The 24,827-nt window shown below is 43.8% G+C and overlaps 1 protein-coding gene across 2 annotated transcripts; it reads right to left on the reverse strand.

The window, feature by feature from the left end:
• Positions 1-16,869: 16,869 nt before the first annotated feature.
• On the reverse strand, positions 16,870-17,567 carry LOC100582337 (nucleoside diphosphate kinase B). Of its 2 annotated transcripts, XM_003260327.4 has the most exons (2): positions 17,261-17,564; positions 16,870-17,147 (listed from the first exon to the last, which is right to left on the reverse strand). In XM_003260327.4, exons 1-2 carry the CDS (start codon positions 17,486-17,488, stop codon positions 17,127-17,129), a joined length of 249 nt encoding a protein of 82 aa, XP_003260375.1. In that variant the 5' UTR covers positions 17,489-17,564; the 3' UTR covers positions 16,870-17,126. The 2 variants fall into 2 exon arrangements, with proteins under 2 accessions (XP_003260375.1, XP_012356246.2); XM_012500792.2 differs by having other exon boundaries at positions 16,870-17,567.
• Between the last annotated feature and the right edge of the window lie 7,260 nt (positions 17,568-24,827).

The raw sequence follows: 24,827 nt of genomic DNA on the forward strand, positions 1-24,827 counted from the left end.
GCAGGGTAAAGGAACTCGAATCCTGATTACCCTGGGACCAGTCCACAGCACCCTTCGTTGCAGTTTTGGACATTGCTTCTCATTGCAGTTTTGGACATTGCTTCTCATTGCAGCAGAGTCCAGCACAGTGCTCAGCAGCTATTCAGGTACTCAATGCATTCAAAGGCAATTTATAAACATCGTATCGAAGAGATAAATGTTGTCTCAAAAGCACCTGAGATCTGAGAAGGTGAGGATTATTATTAAAAGCAAGGCAAGAGAATGCCAAGGGTCATGAATTTGAAAGTGTTTATTTGGGCACAATATTTGCTGAGAGGAGAATGACACCTGCTCTAAAGAGTATTTCCTTGGCTAATCAACCTTGTCCACACCTGTCCAATGTAGCAACCACCAACAGACTCTGGCTAAGAAATGCCATGCCACTCTGTGGTCAGGAGACTTGGTCTATAGGAGAAAGAGCAGTGGAAAGGGAGTTGGGAGATCATGCCTAACTGTGTCATTCCCCAGTTTCTTGAGCTAATCATATCTCCTTCCTGAGTTGCCAGTAAAATTATGAGGTCAGACTTGATCATCTTTGAGATCCTTCAAAACCAGTGACCTAGCTGGGTCTGGTGGCTCACGCCTGTAATCGCAGCACTTTGGGAGGCGGAGGTGGGCAGATCACTTGAGGCCAGGAGTTCGAGATCAGCCTGGCCAACATGGTGAAACTCTGTCTCTACTAAGAATACAAAAAATTAGCCGGGCATGATGGTGCATCCCTGTAGTTCCAGCTACAGGAGGCTGAGGCAGAAGAATCACTTGAACCCGGAAGGTGGAGGTTGCAGTGAGCCAAGGTCGCACCAGCCTGGGCACTCTAGCCTGGGCCACAGAGCAAAACTCCATCTCAAAAACAACAACTACAATAAAAAAAATCCCAGTGACTTGGTTTATCCTTTGCCTTTCCCCAGATCCTCATGAGATAGCTACCGTAAATTCTTTCCCAAATATGGAATAAGGACTCTTCCTTACCCAGTGCCCAGCTCCCTCCTCCAGGTGGAATTAATTAGCTCTCAAGGCCGGATGTAGGGAGAAAAGAATTCCATTCTCATGTTATATTTGTTAAAAACACATTTCCGTATAAGCACATGCATCTGTCTTTGTGCTTGCTCTGAAAGTTTCTTCTGCTGACAGGTTTTTGGCGAGTTCCTAGAGCAGGGGGCCTCTTTTTCCAACACTCACCTTGCTCAGCAGTGAGAGCTTTGAGGTCCAATCAGTCCAGTAAACTTCACGGTGTTAGGATGTGTGCTTCCCCCTTTTCAGCTTATAAGGTGCTTTTCCATAAATGATGTCATTGGGTCCTCACTGCAGCCTTACGAGGCAGGTAGCATAGGTGTTGTCATTACCACTCTATCAGTGAGGCGTCTGAGGTTACGAGATGTTACGTGGCTTGGCCAAGATCACACAGTGGTCGCTGGTAGACCTGGGGCACCAATCAAGGTATCTGGATCCAAGAGCCAACCCTGTTTCCATTACTCATTTTTTCATTCATCGACTTGACATGCATTTACTAAGCACCTCACACAAGGTCAATCTCGTGACAGGCTCTAAAATACAAAGATGAGCAAGCAAGACATGGTTCCTCCCTTGAGTAGCTCACAGACTGATGAGTTGGGAGACAAATCTGCAAAGCGTTAATGGAAACACAAGTGCTGTGCTTTGGGAAGAGAGAGGAGAAAGCAACTAAATCGTCCTGAGAGAGTACGGGAAACCCTCTTAGAGAAACAGATGTTGGAGTAGGGATTTTCAGAGCAATAGAAAGGGAAAGAACCCTGCCAGGAAAAAGAACAGCATGGAAAAGGCACAGAGTCACGGGCACTGGGAAGTCCAGTGGGATTGGACACTAGGGTCATGCTGTGGAGTGGAGGGAGATGCAACGAAGGAGTTAGCAGGGACGTGGTAAGGAAAGGTACAATTTCTGAGTGGAGTTGGGCTTGACCCAGCAAGTAACAGGCCACTGAGTAGTCAGTGTATGGATGTTCTAGATTTTCCTGTTTGGTTAGTGGTGTATTGGCTGCTGCTTGATACACAGCCACCTACACAGTCCAATTGTCTCCTCCTCCCTGCACAGGCCTGACTTGACCTAGTTATTCCAGAGCATTGCTCAATCACCAAATAGCTTCCATAAGAGGCGCGCGAGAGAGAGAGAAGAAGGGGGAGAGGGGGAGGAAGAGGAGGAATGCTTGAGCAATCCAGGAGACCGAGCCAGGATTGGGCCTCTGAGAGGCCCATGTGGGTTTCACATTCTCAGGACAACGTTTGCCATCCTCACTGGCGGAGGGAGAGTGGAGACTATGCACCGAGCACAGGTCTAGGCCTGAATGCGAGTGAGTCAGTGGCCAAAGGGCAGGGTTGGGAGGGAGTGGGTGGCTGATGGTGGACACAGATGGAGGAAGCACTGGGAGTGTGCCCCACTCCTGGGATTTCCCTGCTCCTGAGGCTCCCTTCAGCCATCCAGACTCCTTTGGTTTCCTCTTGTACCCACAATGCAAGGGTTGGAAAAGGGGGCCCAGTTAAGTATTGTGGGTGAGGAGAAAACCATTTTAACTCCTTTCTTTTCCTGCTTTAGTTTACAGTTAGCAGCAATAGCTTCCACCCATAAATACAGTGTACACTGCCTGGTATTTGCACAGCCCTTTAAAGTTTTTAAGTTTATACTTTATTCTCCAAATTAGGGCCAAATTGCTAAACAGGACACTAGGACATCAGATATGCACTGGGACTATTTTGGTCATACCGTGATATATGGCCACCATAGATACTTACAAATCCAGGGCTTCATGATACTCTCACAAGATCCTGGGAGTGGACCTCACCACCTCCATTTTACAGTTGAAGAGACACATGTGTTTCCTCTTAGCTGCTAGAGGGATGGAAGAGGAAGGTGGTCCAGCAGAGACTGGGTGAGGTCAGCGGCTCTCTTGCATGGCTTTTCAGAAACAGCTGGGTCTGTGCTGTTAGAGGCAAGGTGCACAGTGGAGCTGGGAAGGGAGCCACCATATGTGAGTGCCGGGGATAAGGCAGGCCTTGCCTTCAGTGCTCGTACATCAGTTGCCTCATTTAATTCCTTTTTTTTTTTTTTTTTTTTTGCCCAGGCTGGAGTGTATTGCACAATCTTGGCTCACTGCAACCTCTGCCTCCCAGATTCAAGCGATTCTCCTATCTCAGCCTCCCGAGTAGCTGGAACTACAGGCACATGCCACCACGTGTGGCTAGTTTTTGTATCTTTAGTAGAAATGGGGCTTTGCCATGTTGGCCAGGCTGGTCTCAAACTCCTGGCCTCAAGTGATCCACCTGCCTTGGCCTTCCAAAGTGCTGGGATGACAGGTGTGAGCCACCGTGCCCAACCTAATTCTGACATTTAGCTCTGCAAGGAGATAATATTTTATAGATGAGGAAAACAAAGTTCAGAGAAGTTGAGTCACTTTCTTAAGGCCATAGAGGTAATAAGTAAGGAGCTGAGATTCAGAGATTTAAATATGGTGCTGTACCTCTTCTATCACACTATCCTGCCACATTGGCACAACCCTGTATGAGGGTCCTCAAGGAGGCCCATGTCTGCGTGATGGTAGCTCTTCTCCAACCTTCTTCTCTACCCTCTTTAATGACCAACTATAACTCTACCGCTCAGGCACTTATCTAAATATTCCTTGAGTGTAGCCAGAGTTTTACCCAAGATGAAATATGTACATGGAAAGAACCAAGAAACAAACCAATTCTAAACCAATTTCTCCTCTCTGGCAGAGAGGCTGCCCTAACTGATAGGCTCTGCAGAAAACTGAGTGACAAGAAAAATAAGAGCCAGGCATGGTGGCTCATGCCTGTCATCCCAGCACTTTGGGAGGCCGAGGTGGGTGGATCAATTGAGCCCAGGACTTTGAGAACAGCTTGGGCTGGCAAAACCCCAGGGGTTGGAAATGTGAGGGACTGAGGAAGGAGGATCGCTTGAGCCCCGGAGGTTGAGGCTGCAGTGAGCTGTGATTATCACTGCACTCCAGCCTGGATGACAGAGTGAGACCCTGTCTCAAAAAAATAATAATAGGAAGGAAGGAAGGAAGGGAGGGAGGGAGGGAGGGAGGAAGGAAGGTAGGAAGGTAGGAAGGGAGGGAGGGAGGGAGGGACGAAAGGAGGAAGGAAAGGAGGGAGGGAGGGAACTCAGTTACAGAGGTTGTCTCTAGTTGGTTTACTGTGGCTCCACCAATGTAAAGGGCATAGCCCCCTGGCTACCGTCCTCACCCCTAGGAGACTATGGTTTCCCCCCTATCCTGTCCTGATCCCAGTTAACTCCAAGAAGTCTTCTGCCAGCCCCCGTTCTGCCTCTCTTCCCAGGTGACTAGGCAAGGTGCCCAGCAGCAATCACCCACCCCTGCTCATGAACTGCAACTTGCACACAGGGTGATGGGAGGTCGGAGTGTGTGTTCTCCTCAAGCTACTTTCATAACATGGGTCTGCCCGGAGAGTTACCTCATCCCAGATTGCTTGTCCAGGTGGCTGCAGGATCTTGCCAAGTTTTCTCTAGAACACTGTGAGCTCTATTAGGCTCTTATTTGTCTGAAAATTTCCTCTCCTCTCCAGTGAGTCTATTTCCTTGCTGCTCAAAGTGTGGACAACAGTTCAGTTGCGTTGGTACCACCTGGGAGCTTGTTAGCAATACACAAACACAGGTCTCACCCCGCACCTACTGAATCAGACTCTGCATTTACCCAGATCATATATGCAGAGTGAAGGGTGAAAAGAATTGCTCTAGATGCCCATGAAAGGTGAATTCCAAAACCCAATCATCTCCTAAAATAATATAATAAAGGATCAAAGATGATGGTCAGGTGCTATTTAAAACACCACGGAAGGCCCAGCGCAGTGGCTCACGCCTGTAATCCCAACACTTTGGGAGGCCAAGGTGGGAGGATCATATGAGGCCAGGAGTTTGAGACCAGCCTGGCCCACATGGTGAAACTCCGTCTCTACTAAAAATACAAAAATTAGCCAGGTGCGGTGGCACGTGCCTATAGTTCCAGCTACTTGGGAGGCTGAGGCACGAGAATCCCTTGAACCCAGGAGGCAGAGGTTGCAGTGAGCTGAGATGGCGCCACTGCACTCCAGCCTGTGTGATAGAGCGAGACTCTTAGAAAACAAAACAAAACAAAACAAAAACACCATGGGGCACTCCTGTACTCAGGCTATAAAAAGTTAGTTTGGTGCCAGTTAGAGAGGTAAGTAAAATAGTCCTAAGTCAAGAATATTATACTAAGTCTGTCTTGTAAATCAAGGCCAAATTATTGAAAGTGGCTACATGGAGCTCTATGTTGGGATGTGTTCAGGTTAGAATTAGGGGTAGAGTCAGAGGTTCAGCAGGAAGAAGTTGTGACAGATTAGCATGTCTCCCCTGGTCCCAAGAGGGTGGAGTGGCTGCCAGTGTGCCCTTATTTGCCCTTCCTGTCCTAGGTGTTCTCTGCTTTCTTGGCACTCAGTTTCATTTCTATCTCTTAGCAGTTTCCCTACTCAGCCCTTGGCATTACCAGTAACTCCTGTGACTAAGAACTGGATGACTGTGGACCTGACCATTTGGGACAAGGACTAAACCCATCACTTGCTCACTGCCGTGTAGATAGTGACCCCTTATTTCTGCCTTCTTCCATCCATAGTCACAGCAACAAGGATAGAGGAAGACAGCACAAATATGGCCCTGAAGTGAGCTCCCCCTGCTGTATTTGATCCACTTTCCCCATGCAAGGGCTGTAGGAACCATGGTTTTCTTAGCACAGGGTCTGGGATGTCTCACAAGTCCTGGAAACTCATCCCAGTCACAGGGGCATTCCTGTAAACACAAATTTTGCTTAGAACACAGTGCTCAAGGTTTTAGGCACAGAGGCAGTCACCCTTAGCCTCAATTCATCCTGCTCAGCCCAGAGCTAAACTACAGCGAGCATAGTGATTGACTAGAAGGAAACCTCATGACCTAGGATTTCATTAGCAAGGATGCTTGAGGTCAGGCCTAAAAGCAGGAAGAGCTCAGTGTGGGACCTGAGCGTGGAAATCTGCCCTCATCTCCTTCTTGGACAGAGTCAGCTGCTCCAGCTCTCAGATCTCTGGGTCAATACCCTTTGCTTTGCTTTGACAACACACACTACTGCAGCTTCAAAAACAGAACCCAAGCACACAAGGACCTCTTCCCTGGGGCTATCCCAAGGTCCCTGACTTTCCAACACTGCCTAAAAAATGGAAACCAATGAGTGCCTATTAAGTGCTTGCAATTTCATAAACTTTACCTCCCTTAAACTTTACAATTCAATAATGTAAATGTCATTATCGAAAGCTACAGACAGGTTAAGTAGCACATCCAAGCTCTCACAGCTAGTAAGTGGTAGAACTAAAATTCAAACCCAGTCCCACTGGGCTTCAAATGGCAATGTCTTTAACATTCACACTGTCTGTAATAAAACCCAGTGATCCTTCTGTTGCCAGATCCAATGGCCTTTTCTTAGTTCTCTCTCTTTTTTTTTTTTTTTTTTTTAGACAGGTCTCGCTCTGTTACCTGGGCTGAAGTGCAGTGGTGCGATCTTGGCTCACTACAACCTCTGTCTCCTGGGTTCAAGTGATTCTCCTGCCTCAGCCTCCCGAGTAGCTGGGATTACAGGTGCACGCCACCATGCCCGACTAATTTTTGTATTTTTAGTAGAGACGGGGTATCACTATGTTGGCCAGGCTGGTCTCGAACTCTTGACCTCATGATCCACCCACCTCAGCCTCCCAAAGTTCTGGATTACAGGCATGAGCCACCGTGCCCAGCTCACCTTTTCTTAGTTCTTATCACACTTGATGTTTTAGTGACATTCCACAAAGCCAACCTGTGTGCCCCTCTTCTCGAAACATTTTCTTCTCCTGACTTTTGTGAAATCTCACTTGTCGATGTTCCTCCTACTTCACTGGCTGTTCCTTCTCAGCCTCCTTTTTGTTATTCTTTATTTTCTGCTTAACCTCTCAACTTTAGAAGACCTAGGATGCAATCCTGAGCTCTTATCTTCTGCACCTACAATCCACCTGGGTGAGCCCACCAATCTCCTGGTTTGAATACCATCCATGTATGGAGATTTTCAAATTTGCTATTCTTGCTTAGAGCTCGCTCTGCAAATCCAGGCTCATATAATCATATAATCAACGGGCTCATATAATCAACTCTTTGTTTGACATTTTCACTTGTAAAAAAATTAATAGGATTATTAATCCACTCCCTTTCCCCCAAGTTTTCTTCTACTCCAATTTTCTCCACCAAAGTAAACAGCACCTGGTTACCCTCAAGCCAAAAATCTAGAATTGTCCTTGATTTCTCTGTTTTACTAGGCACCATGACCAATCCTTCAGCAAGTATTGTAACTTCTGTCTCCAAAAGATATCCCGACACCCACTTATCTACTTCTTCACTGCCAACACCCTAATCGAATCCCTGGTCATCACTGCCTGGATCACTGAAGTGTTCTTATAACTTCTGTTTCTGTTTCCAATATCTCTGCAATCCATTTGCCATATGGCAGCTAGAAGGATCTTTCTAAAAACATGAATCTGATTAAATCACTTTCTTACTTAAATTCTTCCAATGACTTTCCACTGACTTTCCAGTGACTTTCCACTCCACTTTGAATAAAATCTAAACTTCTTGTCCTCTTCCACGAAGCCTCCCATGATCCAACCTCATCTCATTCTGCTCTCACCCTTGGCCCATCACCCTCCAGCCACACTTCGTGCCTCATCCCTACCAAGCGAGTTTCTGCCCGAGAGTCCTTGAGCGTGCTGTTAATGCTTCAGAATATTCTTCTCCTGATTTTCCTAGGTCAGGGCTTTCTTGTCATCAACTAAAGTGCTACCTTCTCAGAGAAGCCTTCCTTGACCACCAATCTAAAGTAGCCATACAGCCAGCAATTATCATAGCTCATGTTTTAATTCTCTGCATAGCTCTTATTACTATCTGATCATTTCTTGTTTACATTTGGGGGAGTTATTGCCTAATTTCTTCATTAGCAATCAGGATTCACTGTCTTGTTTGCCATTGTATAGCTCATGCACAGAATGGTGTCTAGCATGTACGAAGCTCTCCACATACACCTAGTAAACAAATGGATGAATGAATGAAGGAGACAAAGCCACCAGTGTGCCTTTGGAGAGAAGAAAGCATGGCCAGATAGCCCCTTTAAAGGTATGGCACTGGTCTGAAGGTGCTTGTGAACCTCCTTCACACCTTCAAGGGCAAAGTCCATGGAGCTTATTTCCTTTTCTTTCTTCTCTCCGTTTCTTGTTCATTACAGAATGATATAAAAGCATTAAAAAGCTACACATGACTGGGCACAATGGCTCACACCTCTAATCCCAGCACTTTGGGAAGCTGAGGCTGGAGGATCGCTTGAGCCCAGGAGTTCAAGACCAGCATGGCAGCATAGGGAGACTCTGTCTCCACAGAAAAATTAAATATTAGCCGGGCATGGTGGCACATGCCTGTAGTCCCAGTTATTCAAGAGGCTGAGGCAGGAGGATCACTTGAGCCCAGGAGGTTGAGGCTGCAGGGAGCTGGCATCACACCACTGTATTGCAGCCTGGGCAACAGAGTGAGACCTGGTCTCAAATAAATAAATAAAGCTACATAATCCCATCACTGTAACAAATTCTTTTCACATAAGCATATTTTCTTCAAATCTTTTTCCATAAGAAGACATAATTTTGACAAAATTGCAATCATAAAATACACAGTGTTTAGTAGACTTCTTTTGAATTTGTTATTGTATCATAAACATTTTCCATGCTGCTCCAGATCTGCATATTTTCTATAACAATAATAGCTGGAGTATGTTGAGTATCTACAATGTGCCAGCTACTACTCAAACCTTATTATGGATTGTCTCCTACTATCCCCACAATAACCTTATAAGATAGCTACTATTATTAGTATTTCCATTCTGCAGATGAGGCCACTGAAGCATTAATAATTTATGTAAGGTAACAAAGCCTGGAAGCGGCATTCTCATTCCAGATCCCAGACTCTCCCTGCAATGTTTTACTGTGTCAGGTGGAAGTTACTTTATCATTCTCTGGCTTTGGATCTTCAGTTCTTTATCTGTAAAAAGGAGATAATAATAGTATTTACCTCATAAGGTTGTTGTTTTTAGGATGAAGTGAAAAAATGTGTAAAGTATACAACAGATAATTCATAGACTGCAAGCAGCCATTAAATGAATTGAAAGACACTCCACTTTACTTGTAATCAGCAAAGTGAATATTGAAACACCAATGAAAGATAAGTGACAAAAGTTGGCAAAGATTTGGAGAAGAAGGCATATTCGCACACTGTTGTTGGGAGAAGAAATTGGTGATTTTTTTTTTTTTTTTTTTTTTTTGAGACGGAATCTCTTTGTAGCTCAGGCTGGAGTGCGGTGGCACAATCTCAGCTTACTGCAACCTCTGCCTGACAGGTTCAAGTGATTCTGCCTCAGCCTCCCAAGTAGCTGGGATTACAGGTGTGCACCACCATGCCCGGCTAATTTTTGTATTTTTAGTAGAGACAGGGTTTCACCATGTTGGCCAGGCTGGTCTTGAACTCCTGACCTCAGGTTATCCACCCGCCTCAGCCTCCCAAAGTGCTGGGATTACAGATGTAAGCCACCGCACCTGGCCTGGTGATGATTTTTTGACTTGGAATCTGGCAGTTGCACGAACAAGCATAACCTAGGATCTGGAAATTCTTCTTGACCTCTCTCTTGACAAAACATATGTCCAGGGGCATAATGTGTATTAACAAAGATACTCAGAATAGGACTGTTGCTAATATTTGCTGTATATCATCAAAATATCAATATTGGAATGGTTAAATAAACTCTGATATACCTGCACCATGTAACCCTGTACGACTAGTAAAAAAGAATTGTGTAGACCTACATAAGCTATAATGAAAATAGAAGTCATTAAGTTAAAAAGTGAGGTTTGGAACATTATGTGCATTGTGATCCCATTACATTTTTTAAGAAGTTATATGTGAGATTTAAATGCATACATTTGAATTTAAATGTTAAGGAAGAGGACTGGGAGAATGCACGCAACGGTTGAGGAGAGAAGAAGGAATGAAGATGTGATATAAAGGGGGAATTTGTTTTTTCTATTTTATATAATTCGGATTGTTTCCTTGAGAATATATTGGCATGCCCATAATACCAAGTTGGGAAGTTGAGGTGGGAGGATTGCTTGAGCTCAGGAGTTTGAGACCAGCCTGGGCAATACAGTGAGACCCCATCTTAAAAAAAAAAAATCAAGAGTTGCCAGGTGCAGTGGGTCACGCCTGTAATCCCAGCACTTTGGGAGGCCAAGGCAGGCAGATCACCTGAGGTCAGGAGTTCAAGACCAGCCTGGCCAACATGATGAAACCCCATCTCTACTAAAATACAAAAGATTAGCTGGGCGTGGTGGCACACGCCTGTAGTCCCATATACCTGGGAGGCTGAGGCAGGGGAATCACTGAACCTGGGAGGCGAAGGTTGCAGTGAGCCGAGATCACGCCAGTGGACTCCAGCCTGGTGACAGAGCAAGACTCCGTCTGAAAAAAAAAAAAAAGAAAGAAAAAGAAAATATCGACTCTTTTCTTTTTTGAGACAGTCTGTCTCTTGTCACCCAGGCTGCAGTGCAGTGGCTCCATCTCGGCTTACTGTAACCTCTACCTCCCGGGTTCAAACTATTTCCCTGCTCAGCCTCCTGAGTAGCTGGGATTACAGCCGCCTCAGCCTCTCGAGTAGCTGAAATCACAGGTGCGTGCCACCATGCCCAGCTAATTTTTTGTATTTTTATTAGAGAAGGGGTTTTGCCATGTTGTTCAGGCTGGTCTCGAAATCCTGACCTCAGGTGATCCACCTGTCCTGGTCTCCCAAAGTGCTGGGACTACAGGCAGTGAGCCACTGTGCCTGGCCAAGAAAATATTGACTCTTTTCCTTGCAATACAATAGCCCTGGCATTATTGTGCTCAAAAACCCTACTTTTTGGCCTACTTATAAAGAGCCACACATAGCTCAGTTTTTTTTTTTTTTTTTTTTTGACTCAGCCATCTGGAACTATTCTAAACAGTTCCTCTTGGATTGCCTTATTTTTTCTTTGACAGAAGGGGAAATTTGAGTTTCTGTCCCAACATATTTCAACAGGTCAAAGAGCAAGGATGGTGAAACTGCTTCTTAGGGGCTACCTCTGGGTGGTTAGAAATGGATTCATAATACTTGACAGGTTCTTATTTATGATTTTTAAAAAAATTTTTATTTTTATTTTTAATTCTATTTTTATTGATAAATTATTTTAATAGATAAATTACAGAGTATAATTATAAATAATTCAATTATAGATTATAATTTGCTATAAATATAATTTATAAACATAAATTATATGTTAAACGTAAATTTATAGACAAATTATAGATTATGTGGTACAAAGTGGTGTTATGACTTTGAATATAATGGTTAAATCAAGCTAATTAACATATTTATCACCTCAAATATTTAACATTTTTTGATAAGAACATTTGAAATGTACTCTCAGAGAAATTTAAACATATAGTACACAATTATTAACCATATTTATCATGCTATGTAATTGATCTCAGCAAAAGAATAAAGAAAGGAAAGTTCAGACTTATTCCTCCTCTCTGAGGCTTTATATACTTTGACCATCATCTCCCTGTTTTCTTCCTGCCCTCCGGCCTCTAGTAACCACCTTTCTACTCTCTGCTTCCTTGAGTTCAATTGTTTGAGATTCCACATATAATTGAGAAGATGCGGTATTTGTCTTTCTGTGTCTGGCTTATTTCACTTAACACAATGTTCTCCAATTCCATCTGTGTTTTCACAAATGACAGAATCTCTTCCTATTTATTTATTTATTCATTTATTTATTTGAGATGGAGTCTTGCTCTGTCACCCAGGCTGGAGTGCAGTGGTGTGATCTCAGCTAACTGCAACCTCCTCCTCCCGGGATCAAGCGATTCTCCTGCCTCAGCCTCCTGAGTAGCTGGGATTACAGGTGCCCACCACCATGCCTGGCTAATTTTTGTATTTTTAGTAGAGACGGGCTTTCACTATGTTGGTCAGGCTGGTCTCAAACTCCTGACCTCGTGATCCGCCTGCCTCAGCCTCCCAAAGTGCTGGGATTACAGGCGTGAGCCACTGCGCCTGGCCATCTCTTCCTTTTTAAAGGCTGAATAGTATTCCATGGTGTATATATACCACGTTTTCTTTATCCATTCATCCCTTGATGGGCTCTTAGGTTGATTCCATAACTTGGCTATTGTGAATAGTGTTGCAATGAACATGGGAATGCACATATTTCTTTGACATTACTGCCTTCAAATCTTTTGGGTAAATACCCAGAAGAGGGATTGCTGGGTCATATGGTAACTGTATTTTTAGTTTTGAGGAACCTCCGTACTGCTTCCCATAGTGATCATTTATGGTTTGATTAATCCTGATCTGGGGATCCTGTGTTACCATGCTTTTCCTTCTGTCACACCCACTTGCTCCTTTTTCAAGGAGCAGGGAGTAATATTAGCAGGCGCTAAACTCATGTTGAAGAGTCAGTGGCCCCACAATGTTGTTCCACAATCCTCTTATCCAGCTTTAGCGTCTTTGCTGCACCAGTTTTTCAAAGATGCCTTGCCTCCTAAAACACCCCAAGCATTTCCCAAAGTCTTTCATCCTACCTCACCTCCTACTGCACCATGTGAATGCCCACCTTCTGTCCACCTCAAAATATCTCTGTATTTTCACTTCTTTTCTCCCTCTCTACTCATGCTCTGAGTCTTTTCCATCCCCTTTAAAACTCTGCTCCATTGATTTTCCTTTTTCTGTCTTTTACTCCAATCCATCATCCTGTTTCTCTCCTCTCTGCAGGTAAGCACTCCAAATGTCTTCCATTTTGAAATAGCTCTCCCTTCTCCATGCCTTGCCCTTAACTTGTCATTGCATCTCTTCCCCACACTTTGCAGCCAAATGAATTGAACAGATATCCCTCACGCTTTGTCTCCACTTCCTCGCCTCCTACACATCCTCAGCCCACAGCAATCTGGCTTCCTCCTGACCTTCCCACTGAAACTGCTTTGACAAAGCCTCCTTTAGCCAAACCCAGTGGGTGCTTTTCAGCCCTTATCTTACTTGACCTCTCTTTGACAGTGTCATGTTAATCACCCCATTCTTCATGAAACTCACTTGCCTAGGTTTCCACACCTTTCTCTCAAGGTTCCCCTCCTACATTCTTGGCAACTTACTCTTTTTTCCTTTTCCTTTTCTTTTTGGTTCACGTTCTCTCATGAAACTTATGCTTTTTTGTGGTTATACTTAGATCTGAACCTTTTCCTACACTTGCATCCTCAATCATGATGAGCGCACAAACACCAATACTTAGAGTCTGAGTACACGAGACGTGACGTCCCAGTGCGTTTGCTTACTGGAGTTATACAGAATTCCACTGTAATTGATGACCAAGAGCTTGGCAAACCCAGACAGAGGTGTCCAAGAAGCTAAAGGCTGTGTATGAGTGCCAGGGAAAATTTTGCAGGGTCTCTCTTCAAACTATCTCCCAAAGGGCCCAGAATCCATCTTTCTGGAGATGTCAATAAAATAGACACACGGCCCCAACACTCAGATGCCATCTGGCTCTATAATATTAAATAAATCAAAACAATTCCAACCTTACAATTCTGAGCACCAGAGGTGGGGAATGATTGATTCACGGTCTTTCCCTCCATGATCTATGTCACCGCCCCCTTGCCTCCAAGAACATTGCTCTAGCAATTCTTCTCTCTCCCACCTATATGATCAGTTTTTTGTTTTCTACTAGATCATTCCAATAAGCAAAGAAATAGGCTGTTATTCTTCCTATCTTTGAAAAAAAGAAAAACCCTCCTATCTCTCTTCCTCCTTGCTCCCTTTTATAGGCAAAGTTCCTTGAAAGACTTATCCGTATGTGCCATCTCCAATTTCTCTCTCCCCATTTTCTCTTAAACCAACTCTAATTAGACTTTGTCTGCAATTCCCCCACCAAAACCATTTTTATCACTAGCGACCTCCACATTGCAAAATTCAATGATCGATTTTCAGTCCTCCTGTTACTTAACCTATCAGCAGCGTTTGACATCATTAATTATTCCTTCCTCTTGATATATTTCTTTGCTTGGCTTTCTGGTCATCTTACTTTCTTGTTTTCCACCTTCTCACTGGTAGCTCCTTCTTAGTCTCTCTCTCTCTCTCTTTTTTTTTTTTTTGAGACAGGGTCTTGCTCTGTTGCCCAGGCTGGACTGCAGTAGCATGATCACAGCTCACTGCAGCCTCAACCTCCAAGGCTCAAGTGATCCTCCCACCTCAGCCTCCCGAGTAGCAGTGACTACAGGCATGCCGCCACACTTGGCTAATTTTTGTATTTTTTTTTAGAGATGGGGTTTTGCCATGTTGCCCAGGCTGATCTAGAACTCCTGGGCTCAAGCCATCTGCCTGCCTCAGTGCTCATCCCAAAGTGCTAGGATTACAGAAGTGAGAAGTGAGCCACTGCACCTGGCCACCTACTTAGCTCTTTTGGCCTCTCTTTCTCTCTGTTGGAGTGTTTTTAGAGGCTGGTACTTTTCTTCTCCTTTTCTCTACCTACACTTGTTCCTCGGTGATCTTAATTTCGATATCATCTCTAAGCTGATGATTCTCAGACACTTATCTTAAGCCCAGATACCTCCACCAGCCTTTTGACATCTGCCCTTGGATGTTCAATAGACATCTCAAATTCAGCATCTCCAGAATGAACTGCTCTGCTCCCAATCTGCTCTAGCCACAGATTTTCCCTTTTCAGTTGATGGGGATCTTATCCTTCCATTTGCTCAAGCCAAATGCCTTAGATCAACCTTGATGTCTCTCTCCCTTCCTGTCAAACTACATTTTCATTTCCACAGGAAGTGCTGCTGTCTCCACCTCCAGAATAAATCCAGAATCCAACCACTTCTTCCCTCTACTGCCGTTTCTGTGGTCCAGGCCTCCATCATTGCTCACTTGAATTGTTAAATTGCCTCTTACCTAGTCCCCCTGATTCTACCTTTGCCCTCCCCTGCCCAGGGTATTTTCAAAACAGACTCGGATGAGTGCTTTTGAATCGTATGTCAGAGAAGGTCACTCTTGTCCTTAGAGTGCAGAGATGGCTCCATATTTCACTCAGAGTAAGACTGTGGCCTCTGTGATCTGTCTTTACCCAGATCTCTTTATCTCTCTGCCCTCATCTGCTACTGTTGCCCTCTCACTCATTCTTCTCCAGCCACCTTGGCCTTCTTTCTATTTCTGATTCACCAGACATGCATGTGCCTTAGAGCCTTTGAATCTCACATTTATTTGCAAAGCTGGCCTCCTCACCTCCTGTCACCTTCTTAATGAGTCTCACCCTGTACACCTCATTTAAAATTACAGGCTGCCCCTCATGACTTTCTACGCTTTTGTCATGTTCAAGTTTATTATCTCACTTATTACCTTCTAACATATAATACTACTTGTTTTAAAATTGTATTTATTTATTCTTTATTGTTTATTGATATCGTTGGATTTAAATCTACCATCTTGCAATTTATGTCCCATCTGTTTTTTCTTTCCTCTATTTTTTTTTTTCTGCTTTTCTTTTGATTAACTGTGTGTTTTGTTTTTGTTTTTGTTTTGAGACCAGGTCTCGCTCCGTCCCCAGGCTGGAGTGCAGTGGCACAATCTCGGCTCACTGCAACCTCCACCTCCCGGGTTCAAGCGATTCTCCTGCCTCAGCCTCCTGAGTAGCTGGGACTAAAGGTGTGCCACCACTCCCGGCTAAATTTTGTTGTTGTTGTTGTTGTTTTTGTAGAGATGGGGTTTCACCATGTTGCCCAGGCTAGTCTCGAACTCCTGACCTCAAGTGATCCACCTGCCTTGGCCTTCCAAAGTGCTAGGATTACTGACGTGAGCCACTGCGCCCGGCCAATTGCGTATTTTTTTTATGATTTCATGTTGTCTCTTTTGTTAGTTAATTAGCTCTTACTCTTTGTTGTCTTACTGTAATGGTTGCTTTAGAGTTTACAGTATGCATCTTTAACATATCACAGTCTACCTTCAAGTAACATTATGCTACCTTACACCAACATACATCTGTTTCTTTCTTCCCAGCCTTGTGTAATTGTTGTTATATGTTTTACTTCTACATATGTTATAAAACCTATAATCATTGTTAGTATTTTTGCTTTTAAAAGTCAATTATCTCTTAAAGAGACTTAAGTAATGATTTTTAAAAATCTTTTATATTTGCCCACATATATAACATTTCTAGTGTAGTTTTTCCTTTGTGTGGATCTAAATTTCCATCTGGTATTATTTCCCTTCTCCCTGAAGTACTTCCTGTAACATTTGTTGTACAGGTCTGATGGTGATGGATTTTTAGACCTACAGCTTTTGTATGTCTAAAATACTCTACCTTTCTTTTTGATAGATATTTTCACTTTTGAAAATTTAAAGATACTGTTTTTGATATAGGCACACCTTGAAAATATTGCAGGTTTGATTCCAGATCACCACAGTAAAGTGAATATCACAATAGAGCGAGTTAAACAAATGTGTTTTAATCTCCCAGTGCATATAAAAGTTATGTTTACATGATTTTGTAATTTATTAAGTTTGTATTGTGTCTAAACAGTATAATACACTTTAATTTAAAAATATTTTATTGCTAAAACTACTAATAATGATCTGAGCTTTCAGGGAATCATGATCTCTTGATGTTGGTGGCTGCTGATTGATCAGGGTGGTGGTTGCCGAAAGTTGGGGTGACTGTGATAGCTTCTTTTTTTTTTTTTTTTTTTTTCCAGCTTCCAAAAGCTTTATTGGCAAATATGCTCTATAAAAGAATGATCAATCCTGTTGCCTCTAAGTCAGTGGAATGAAGAGCTGTGTCCAGGGACACACCACGCCGTGCTGAAGGAAACTGCTGCTGTGTCCACCTCTTATTCATAGACCCAGTCATGAGCACAAGACTTGTAGTCAACCAGTTCTTCAGGCTTAAACCATAGGCTGATTTCTTTTTCAGCACTTTTTACTGAATCACTGCCATGAATGATGTTCCTGCCAACCTGAATGCAGAAGTCCCCACGAATGGTGCCTGGCTTAGAATCTGCTGGATTGGTCTCCCCAAGCATCACTCGGCCTGTCTTCACCACGTTCAGCCCCTCCCAGACCATGGCCACGACCGGCCCTGAGTTCATGTACTTCACCAGCCCAGGGAAGAATGGGCGGTCTTTCAGGTCAACGTAGTGCTGCTTCAGGTGTTCTTCAGAGGCCCGGAGGAACTTCATGGCCACGAGGCGGAACCCCTTCTGCTCGAAGCGCTTGATGATCTCGCCCACCAGGCCGCGCTGCACGCCGTCCGGCTTGATGGCGATGAAGGTGCGCTCGAGGTTGGCCATGGTTCGGGAAGCTAGAGGGGCCGGGCGGCGGCGCTGAGCTGGGAGAGCGGAGAGCTGGAGCGACCACCACACCCGGGAGCCCGATAGCTTCTTTAATTATACTTTAGGTTTTAGGGTACATGTGCACAATGTGCAGGTTTGTTACATATGTATCCATGTGCCATGTTGATTTCCTGCACCCATTAACTCGTCATTTAGCATTAGGTATATCTCCTAATGCTGTCCCTCCCCCCTCCCCCAACCCCACAACAGTCCCCAGAGTGTGATGTTCCCCTTCCTGTGTCCATGAGTTCTCATTGTTCAATTCCCACCTATGAGAGAGAACATGCGGTGTTTGGTTTTTTGTCCTTGCGATAGTTTACTGAGAATGATGTTTTCCAGTTTCGTCCATGTCCCTACAAAGGACACGAACTCATCATTTTTTATGGCTGCATAGTATTCCATGGTGTATATGTGCCACATTTTCTTAATCCAGTCTATCGTTGTTGGACATTTGGGTTGGTTCCAACTCTTTGCTATTGTGAATAGTGCCGCAATAAACATACGTGTGCATGTGTCTTTATAGCAGCATGATTTATAGTCCTTTGGGTATGTCTTAACATAAGACAACAGTGAAGTTTGCCTCAACAATTGACTCTTTCTTTTTCTTTTTTTTTTTTTTTTTGAGACCGAGTCTCGCTCTGTAGCCCAGGCTGGAGTGCGTGTTCTTGGCTCACTGCAACCTCTGCCTCCCAGGTTCAAGCAATTCTCCTGCCTCAGCCTCCTGAGTAGCTGGGATTACAGGTGCGCACCACAATGCCCGGCTAATTTTTGTATTTTTAGTAGAGACGGGGTTCCGGCATGTTGGACAGGCTGGTCTTGAACTCCTGACCTCAAGTGATCCGCCCACCTCGGCCTCCCAAAGTGCTGAGATTACAGGCATGAGCCACTATGCCCGGCCGACACTTTCTTTCATGAAATATTTCTCTGTAGCATCCAGTGCTGTTTGATAGCATTTTACCCATAGGAGAACTTCTTTCAAAATTGGAAGTACTCTCAAACCCTGCTATTGCTTTATCAAGTAAGTATATATAGTATTCTAAATCCTTTGTTGTCATTTAAATAATGTTCACAGCATCCTCACCTGGAGCAGAATCCATCTCAAGGAGCACTTACTCAATGAAGGGGTGCCACAGACCTTCACTTTGTTAAAAAATCAAAAACCAATATTTGCAAAATGCAGTAAGTGAAGCACCATATAATGAGGTATGCCTGTATTTTTAGGACAGTGCTCCACTGTCTTCTAGCTTGGGCAGTGTTTTAGTGAGGAATCTGCTGTCATCTTCATCTTTGTAATGTCCTTTCTGTCTTGCTACTATTCAGATTTTTTTTTTAGGTGAGAAGATATATATACATACATTTTAATCACTGATTTTTAAGCAATTTGGGGCCAGGTATAGTGGTTCATGCCTGTAATCCCAGCACTTTGGGAGTCTAAGGCCAGAGGATGGCTTGAGGCCAGGAGTTCAAGACCAGCTTAGGCAACATAGCAAGATTCCATCTCTATAATTGTTTTTAAAAATTAGCCAGGTATGATGGTGCAAGCCTGTAGTCCTAGCTACTCAGGAAGCTAAGACAGGAAGATCCTTTGAGCCCAGAAGTTTGAGGTTGCAGAAGCCATGATTGTGCTGCTGTACTCCGGCCTGGGTGACAGAGTGAGGCCTTGTCTCTGGGCGGGGTAGGGGGGAGGTGTGGCGGGTGGCGTGGAGATTTAGATGTGCCTTGTTGTAATTTTCTTTTTTTTTTTTTTTAATTATTTTTGTACAGACAGGGTCTCACTCCGCTGTCCATGCTGGTCTTGAACTACTGGCCTCAAACAATTCTCCCACCTCAGCCTCCCAGAGTGCTAGGATTATAGGTGTGAGCCACCATACCCAGCTTGTTGTAATTTTTTTTTTTTTGAGACAGGGTCTTGCTGTGTTGCCCAGGCTGGAGTGCAGTGGCTCAGTCATGACTCACTGCAGCCTCAGTCTCCCTGGCCCAAGCAATCCTCCTCACTCAGCCTCTTGAGTAGCTGGGACTACAGGCACACGCCACCACACTTGGCTAGATTTTAATTTTTTGTAGAGATGGGGTTTTGCCATGTTGCCCAGGCTGGTCTCGAACTCCTGAGCTCAAGTAATCTGCCTACATCAGCCTCCCAAAATGCTTAGATTGCAGGTGTAAGCCACCATGCCTGGCCTTGTTGTAATTTTTATCATGATTTTTGTATTTAAGGCTCATCGAACTTTGGGGATTTATGAATATATCATGTTCATCAAATTTGGAAAATGTTTAGTCATTATTTTTTCAATTTTTTTCTCCCCCCTGCAACACCTTTTGAGGACTCCAACCAGACCATTTGAAGTGGTCCCTCCGCTCACTGATGAACTCTTTCTTTATCTTTCTTTTTTCCTTCTGGGTTTCATTTTGGATAATTTCATGCTATGTCTTCATTAATTTTTCACTAATCTTTTCACATTCACTTTTTTTTCTACCCTGTCTAATCTGCTGTTAGTCTCAACCAGTGCATTTTCATTTCAGTGACTGAGGTTTTCTTCTCTGAGTGATAGGAACAATTCTGGCTCTGTGTAGGAAACACCTCTAAAGAAAGTATTTCCCCTAATTCTTTTGAGGGTTCTATTGAGTCATTTCTTTACATGCGTGTGTTCATAAGTACTTATCTGAAGACTTAAGGGTTTCAGATTTCCAGGGTTTTATCTCCGAGTAGCTCTCTCCTCTCTCACACTACCTTGTCAACTCTAGCCACCTCAGTCTTCCTGGAATACCAGCTCTATCTCCTCAATTTAGGGAGACCCCTAGATTCCATCTGAATTTCCTCATCCTGTGCCACAGCCTGGAAACTCTCCCTAGGCAGCGAGCTGGAGTAATCATGGGGCTTGCCTCATTTGTGTCCCACCTTTCCGGTCCTTCATGGCCTGATGTCCGGTGTCTTTAAAACAGTTGTTTTATAAAATTTATCCAAATTTTTTCATTGTTTCAAGCAAAAGAGTAAAACCAGTCTCTGTTATTTCATCTTGGTCTGGGGCAGAGGTCTTGCATATTATTGACTGTCTTTTCTCTCCAGAATGTAAAGGAGCAATTTTTGTCTATTTTGTTACCAGATATGTACCAAATGCCTGGCATATAGTAGGATCTCAATAAATACTTGTCACATGTTTAGTGACTATACTAAAGCACTTTGTAAATTAAATGTACCATATGGATTACTATATCTTAGACATATATCTAGCTAATTAGAACATAGGAGTGTATCTTTGTCAGAGCTTCAGTTTAGGGGCAAACATGAAACACATCGCTCGCCATTTCAAGCTCGTATGGGGCCCCCTTGTAAGGGTACATCTCTGAAAGTGCTGTCCCTGTTGGGTGTCAAGATTCTCTCTGTGAAGCTGATGCCTGGAGAGCCTCTATGGGAAAATAAACAAACAAACAACAACAACCAGAAAAAAAAAAACCTTTTGTTCCAACTCAGAGAACAGCTGCTTTAATGTCTTTTTTTTTTTTTTTTTTTTTTGAGACAGAGTCTCGCTCTGTCATCCAGATTGGAATGTGGTGGTGCTATCTCTGCTCACTGCAACCTCCACCTCCCGGGTTCAAGAGATTCTCCTACCTTAGCCTCCCAAGTAGCTAGGATTACAGGCACATGCCAACACACCTGACTAATGTTTGTATTTTTAGTAGGGCTAGGGTTTCACCATGTTGGCCGGACTTGTCTCGAACTCCTGAACTCAGGTGATCCGCCCCCTTCAGCCTCCCAAAGTGTTGGGATTACAGGCGTGAGCCACCGTGCCTGCCTGTCTTGTTTATTTGTTTTTAAGCAGTGTAACCCTTTCAATGAACAAAGTCTTACACAGAACCAGTCTGTCTGTAACCCCAATACCATGCGCTTAGTGAAGAGAAAGAGGAGTGGTTCAGTGCATCACCAAACCCTCAATGTTAGAAGCTACAGTCACTATGCTGAATCCAGAAGATTGAATCAAACAGATTTTTACTTCAGGTATGGATTCATCCTTGGTTCCAAAAGCCTCTTACATGACCAGGGCTCTCACATTTGGAACCCTCTTTTTCTCCTCTTGACATTTTTTTTTTCTTTTTTTCTTTTCTTTTTTTTTTTTTTTTTTGAGACAGAGTATTGCTCTGTTGCCCAGGCTGGAGTGCAGTGGCACAATCTCGGCTCACTGCAAGCTCTGCCTCTCGGGTTCACGCCATTCTCCTGCCTCAGCCTTCCGAGTAGCTGGGACTATAGGCACCCGCCACCATGCCCAGCTAATTTTTTGTGGTTTTAGTAGAGACGGGGTTTCACCATGTTAGCCAGGATGGTCTCGATCTCCTGACCTCGTGATCCACCTGCCTTGGCCTCCCAAAGTGCTGGGATTACAGGCGTGAGCCACCGCGCCCGGCTTCTCTTGACATTTTTAAACTTCGTCCACCTCTCTTCTTTGGTCCCACCTTTAGAATGTTCACCATTTTCTTTTCTTTTTGAGACAGAGTCTCACTCTGTCACCCAGGCTGAAGTGCAGTGGCATGATCATAGCTCACTGCAGCCTTGACCTCCTAGGCTTAAGTGACCCTCCTGCCTCAGCCTGCCAAGTAGCTGGGACTACAGCTGTGTGCCACTATGCCAGGCTAATATTTTATTTTTTGAAGAGATGGGGTCTCACTATATTGCCCAGCCTGGTCTCAAATGCCTGGGCTCAAGCTATCCTCACACCTTGGCCTCCCAAGGTGTTGGGATTACAGGTGTGAGCCACCATGCCCGGCCTCATCATTTTCATATTCTCTCTAATTATAAACTTGGTGACAGTGTAGGTGTATTGAGTAGGCACCTGTACAACAATTCGAACCTTCAAATTTTTTAGATCGCTTCCTCTCGGGGGAATTGTTATTACTAAAAATAGATTTCTCCCCTCTTTTCTGATAACAAGTGCCATGTCCTGTGGAGCAGTGATGAGAGAAAAAAAATCTCATTCCATCTCATAAAAATTAGATAAAAGCCACAGTTCTCATCATAAGCCTTTATGTGTCTGAATGTGTTGATTTTCTTATTATAATAAGAGCGTAAACATGCAATTGTTTGAACAAATAACAAAAAAAATGGAAATTGGGAAGCCTGTGGATGCTTGCTAATGGCCTAAAATCAGTCTCTGCATCACTTTATTCTGAATTTTGATTTTTGTTTGGTTGCACAGTACTGAGGAAATCTACATTTGTTTAAAGAAGTAGTTGCAATGACTGGTTTTTACATGAGCTTGCCTTGCTGTGCCAGACACTCCTCAGTTAAGGGGAGACAGCAGGAAAAGCTTTACCTTGGGCTTTCCCTGGCAGCATGAGGCCATGTGCCACTGGTCTGCAATGAGTTAAGATTTGGTAAGGAAAATACAATTTTTTTTGTTTGTTTTTTTGAGATGGAGTCTCGCTGTGTCACCTAGGATGAAGTGCAGTGGCGCTATCTCGGTTCACTGCAGCCTCCACCTCCTGGGTTCCAGCAATTCTGCCTCAGCCTCCCAAGTAGCTGGGATTACAGGCATGCACCACGACACCTGGCTAATTTTGTATTTTTAGTAGAGACGGGGTTTCACCATGTTGGCTAGGCTAGTCTCGAACTCCTGACCTCAGGTGATTCACCCGCCTTCGTCTCCCAAATTGCTAGGATTACAGGCATGAGCCACTGTGCCTGGCCACAATTTTTTAAAGTTAAAATGTTACTTTTTTTAAAAAAGCAATATTAAATGTTTAATTTTTAATCATTGAAGTCAATAATATTGAATCACTGAACTCCTAGAAACTTAAGAATAGCTCAGTCCTATGCCTAACTCAACAAAGCCAGAGATGAAAGTCCAAATGTGGGTCTACATACTATATGTGTAGATGTTTTAATTATTATGAATCAAGCTAACGAACTGCTAAATAAAGTATTCCTATTCTCCTACTTTGATGATTTGATTTTTGACAAAATCAAAAATATGTAAAAGCTATGTTTTTCATGTAAAGTCAGCAAAGTATCAAAGAAAACTGCATTTGATTACTATTACATGTCTGGCTGTTCTGTTGATGAGCCAGCAATATTTAGAGGAGTCATAAAATAAAAACATATATGACCCCTAAATTATTCATTATTTAGTCTATAATTTGAAATCTTTATTTCAGAAAAATGACTCTGAAATATTATATTCTGCAGGTGCTGCAGTCAAATTCCAGAGACAGTACAGGATCCAGAAACAAAGTGCCAGAAGCCGGGATGCTGACATAGAGATGGAAGAAGAGGGAACTACTTGGCGTGATCCCTGAAAGCAGGGTGGGGCCTTAGACTCATATAATCTGGTGACAGTGAGTATCAGAGGGTTTCCCCGCACCAACCAATTCCCCAACTCTCCAGACACCAACTGGGTGCCTCACAATTCATTTGCGACACTAATTACCTAATGTAAGCACAGACTCCACGGGTTAAGGGCTCAGCCCCACAAGATCACCCACGCTTCAGCCACCAACCACCAAGAGTGGATCTCCAGGTTACTCACACTTCCATCCAACTTGGCAACAAATCTGGGGTTCTCACAACCCCCTTCTCAGGTTCAACAATATGATAGCTCACAGAACTCAGGGAAACACTTACTCACATTTACCAGTTTATTACAAAGGACTTGATAGAAGAAACACATGAACAGCCAGATGAAGATCTTGCACGTAGGGCAAGCTCCAGAGGGCGCGAGCACAGGAGCTTCTGTCCCCATGGACTTCGGTTGTGCCACCTTTCCAGCACATGACATGTTCACTGACCCCGAAGTTCTCCCATTCTGCCTTTTAGGGATTTTTATGGTTGCTTCATCACGTGGGCTTGACGGATTACTAACTCAGTCTCCAGCTCCTCTCGTCTCTCTGGAGCATGGGGAGTGGGGCTGAAAGATCTAAGCTTCTAATCATGGTTTGGTCTTCCTGGCAATCAGCCCCCACCCTGACATTGTGCAGGGTCTTACCAAGAGCCACCTCATTAGGACAAAAGATGTTCTTATCACCCAGGAAATTCCAAAGGACTTAGGAACTCTGTGTCAGGAACTGGGGTCAAAGACCAAATATTAGAACAAAAAATGCTCCTAGCACCACTATCACTCAGGAAATGAGAAGAATGTTAGAAGCTCTGTGCCAGAAACCAGGGATAAATAAATATAAATATATCTGTATATTTCTATTGTCACAGTGGGTCAGCCTACTGTGACCTCATATGCATCCACAGACTGATGATGTCCCACCTACAAACTTGACTCTCAGAGCATGTCAGCCTCAAGTCAGCTAGCTCAGCCTC

Source organism: Nomascus leucogenys, chromosome 1a, assembly GCF_006542625.1.
Source record: "Nomascus leucogenys isolate Asia chromosome 1a, Asia_NLE_v1, whole genome shotgun sequence".
In the NCBI taxonomy this organism is placed as follows: Eukaryota; Metazoa; Chordata; class Mammalia; order Primates; family Hylobatidae; genus Nomascus; species Nomascus leucogenys.

What these genes read in the sequence shown, in the direction of transcription:
- LOC100582337 (XM_012500792.2), bottom strand. Translation starts at nt 17,488, where the DNA reads ATGGCCAACCTCGAGCGCACCTTCATCGCCATCAAGCCGGACGGCGTG.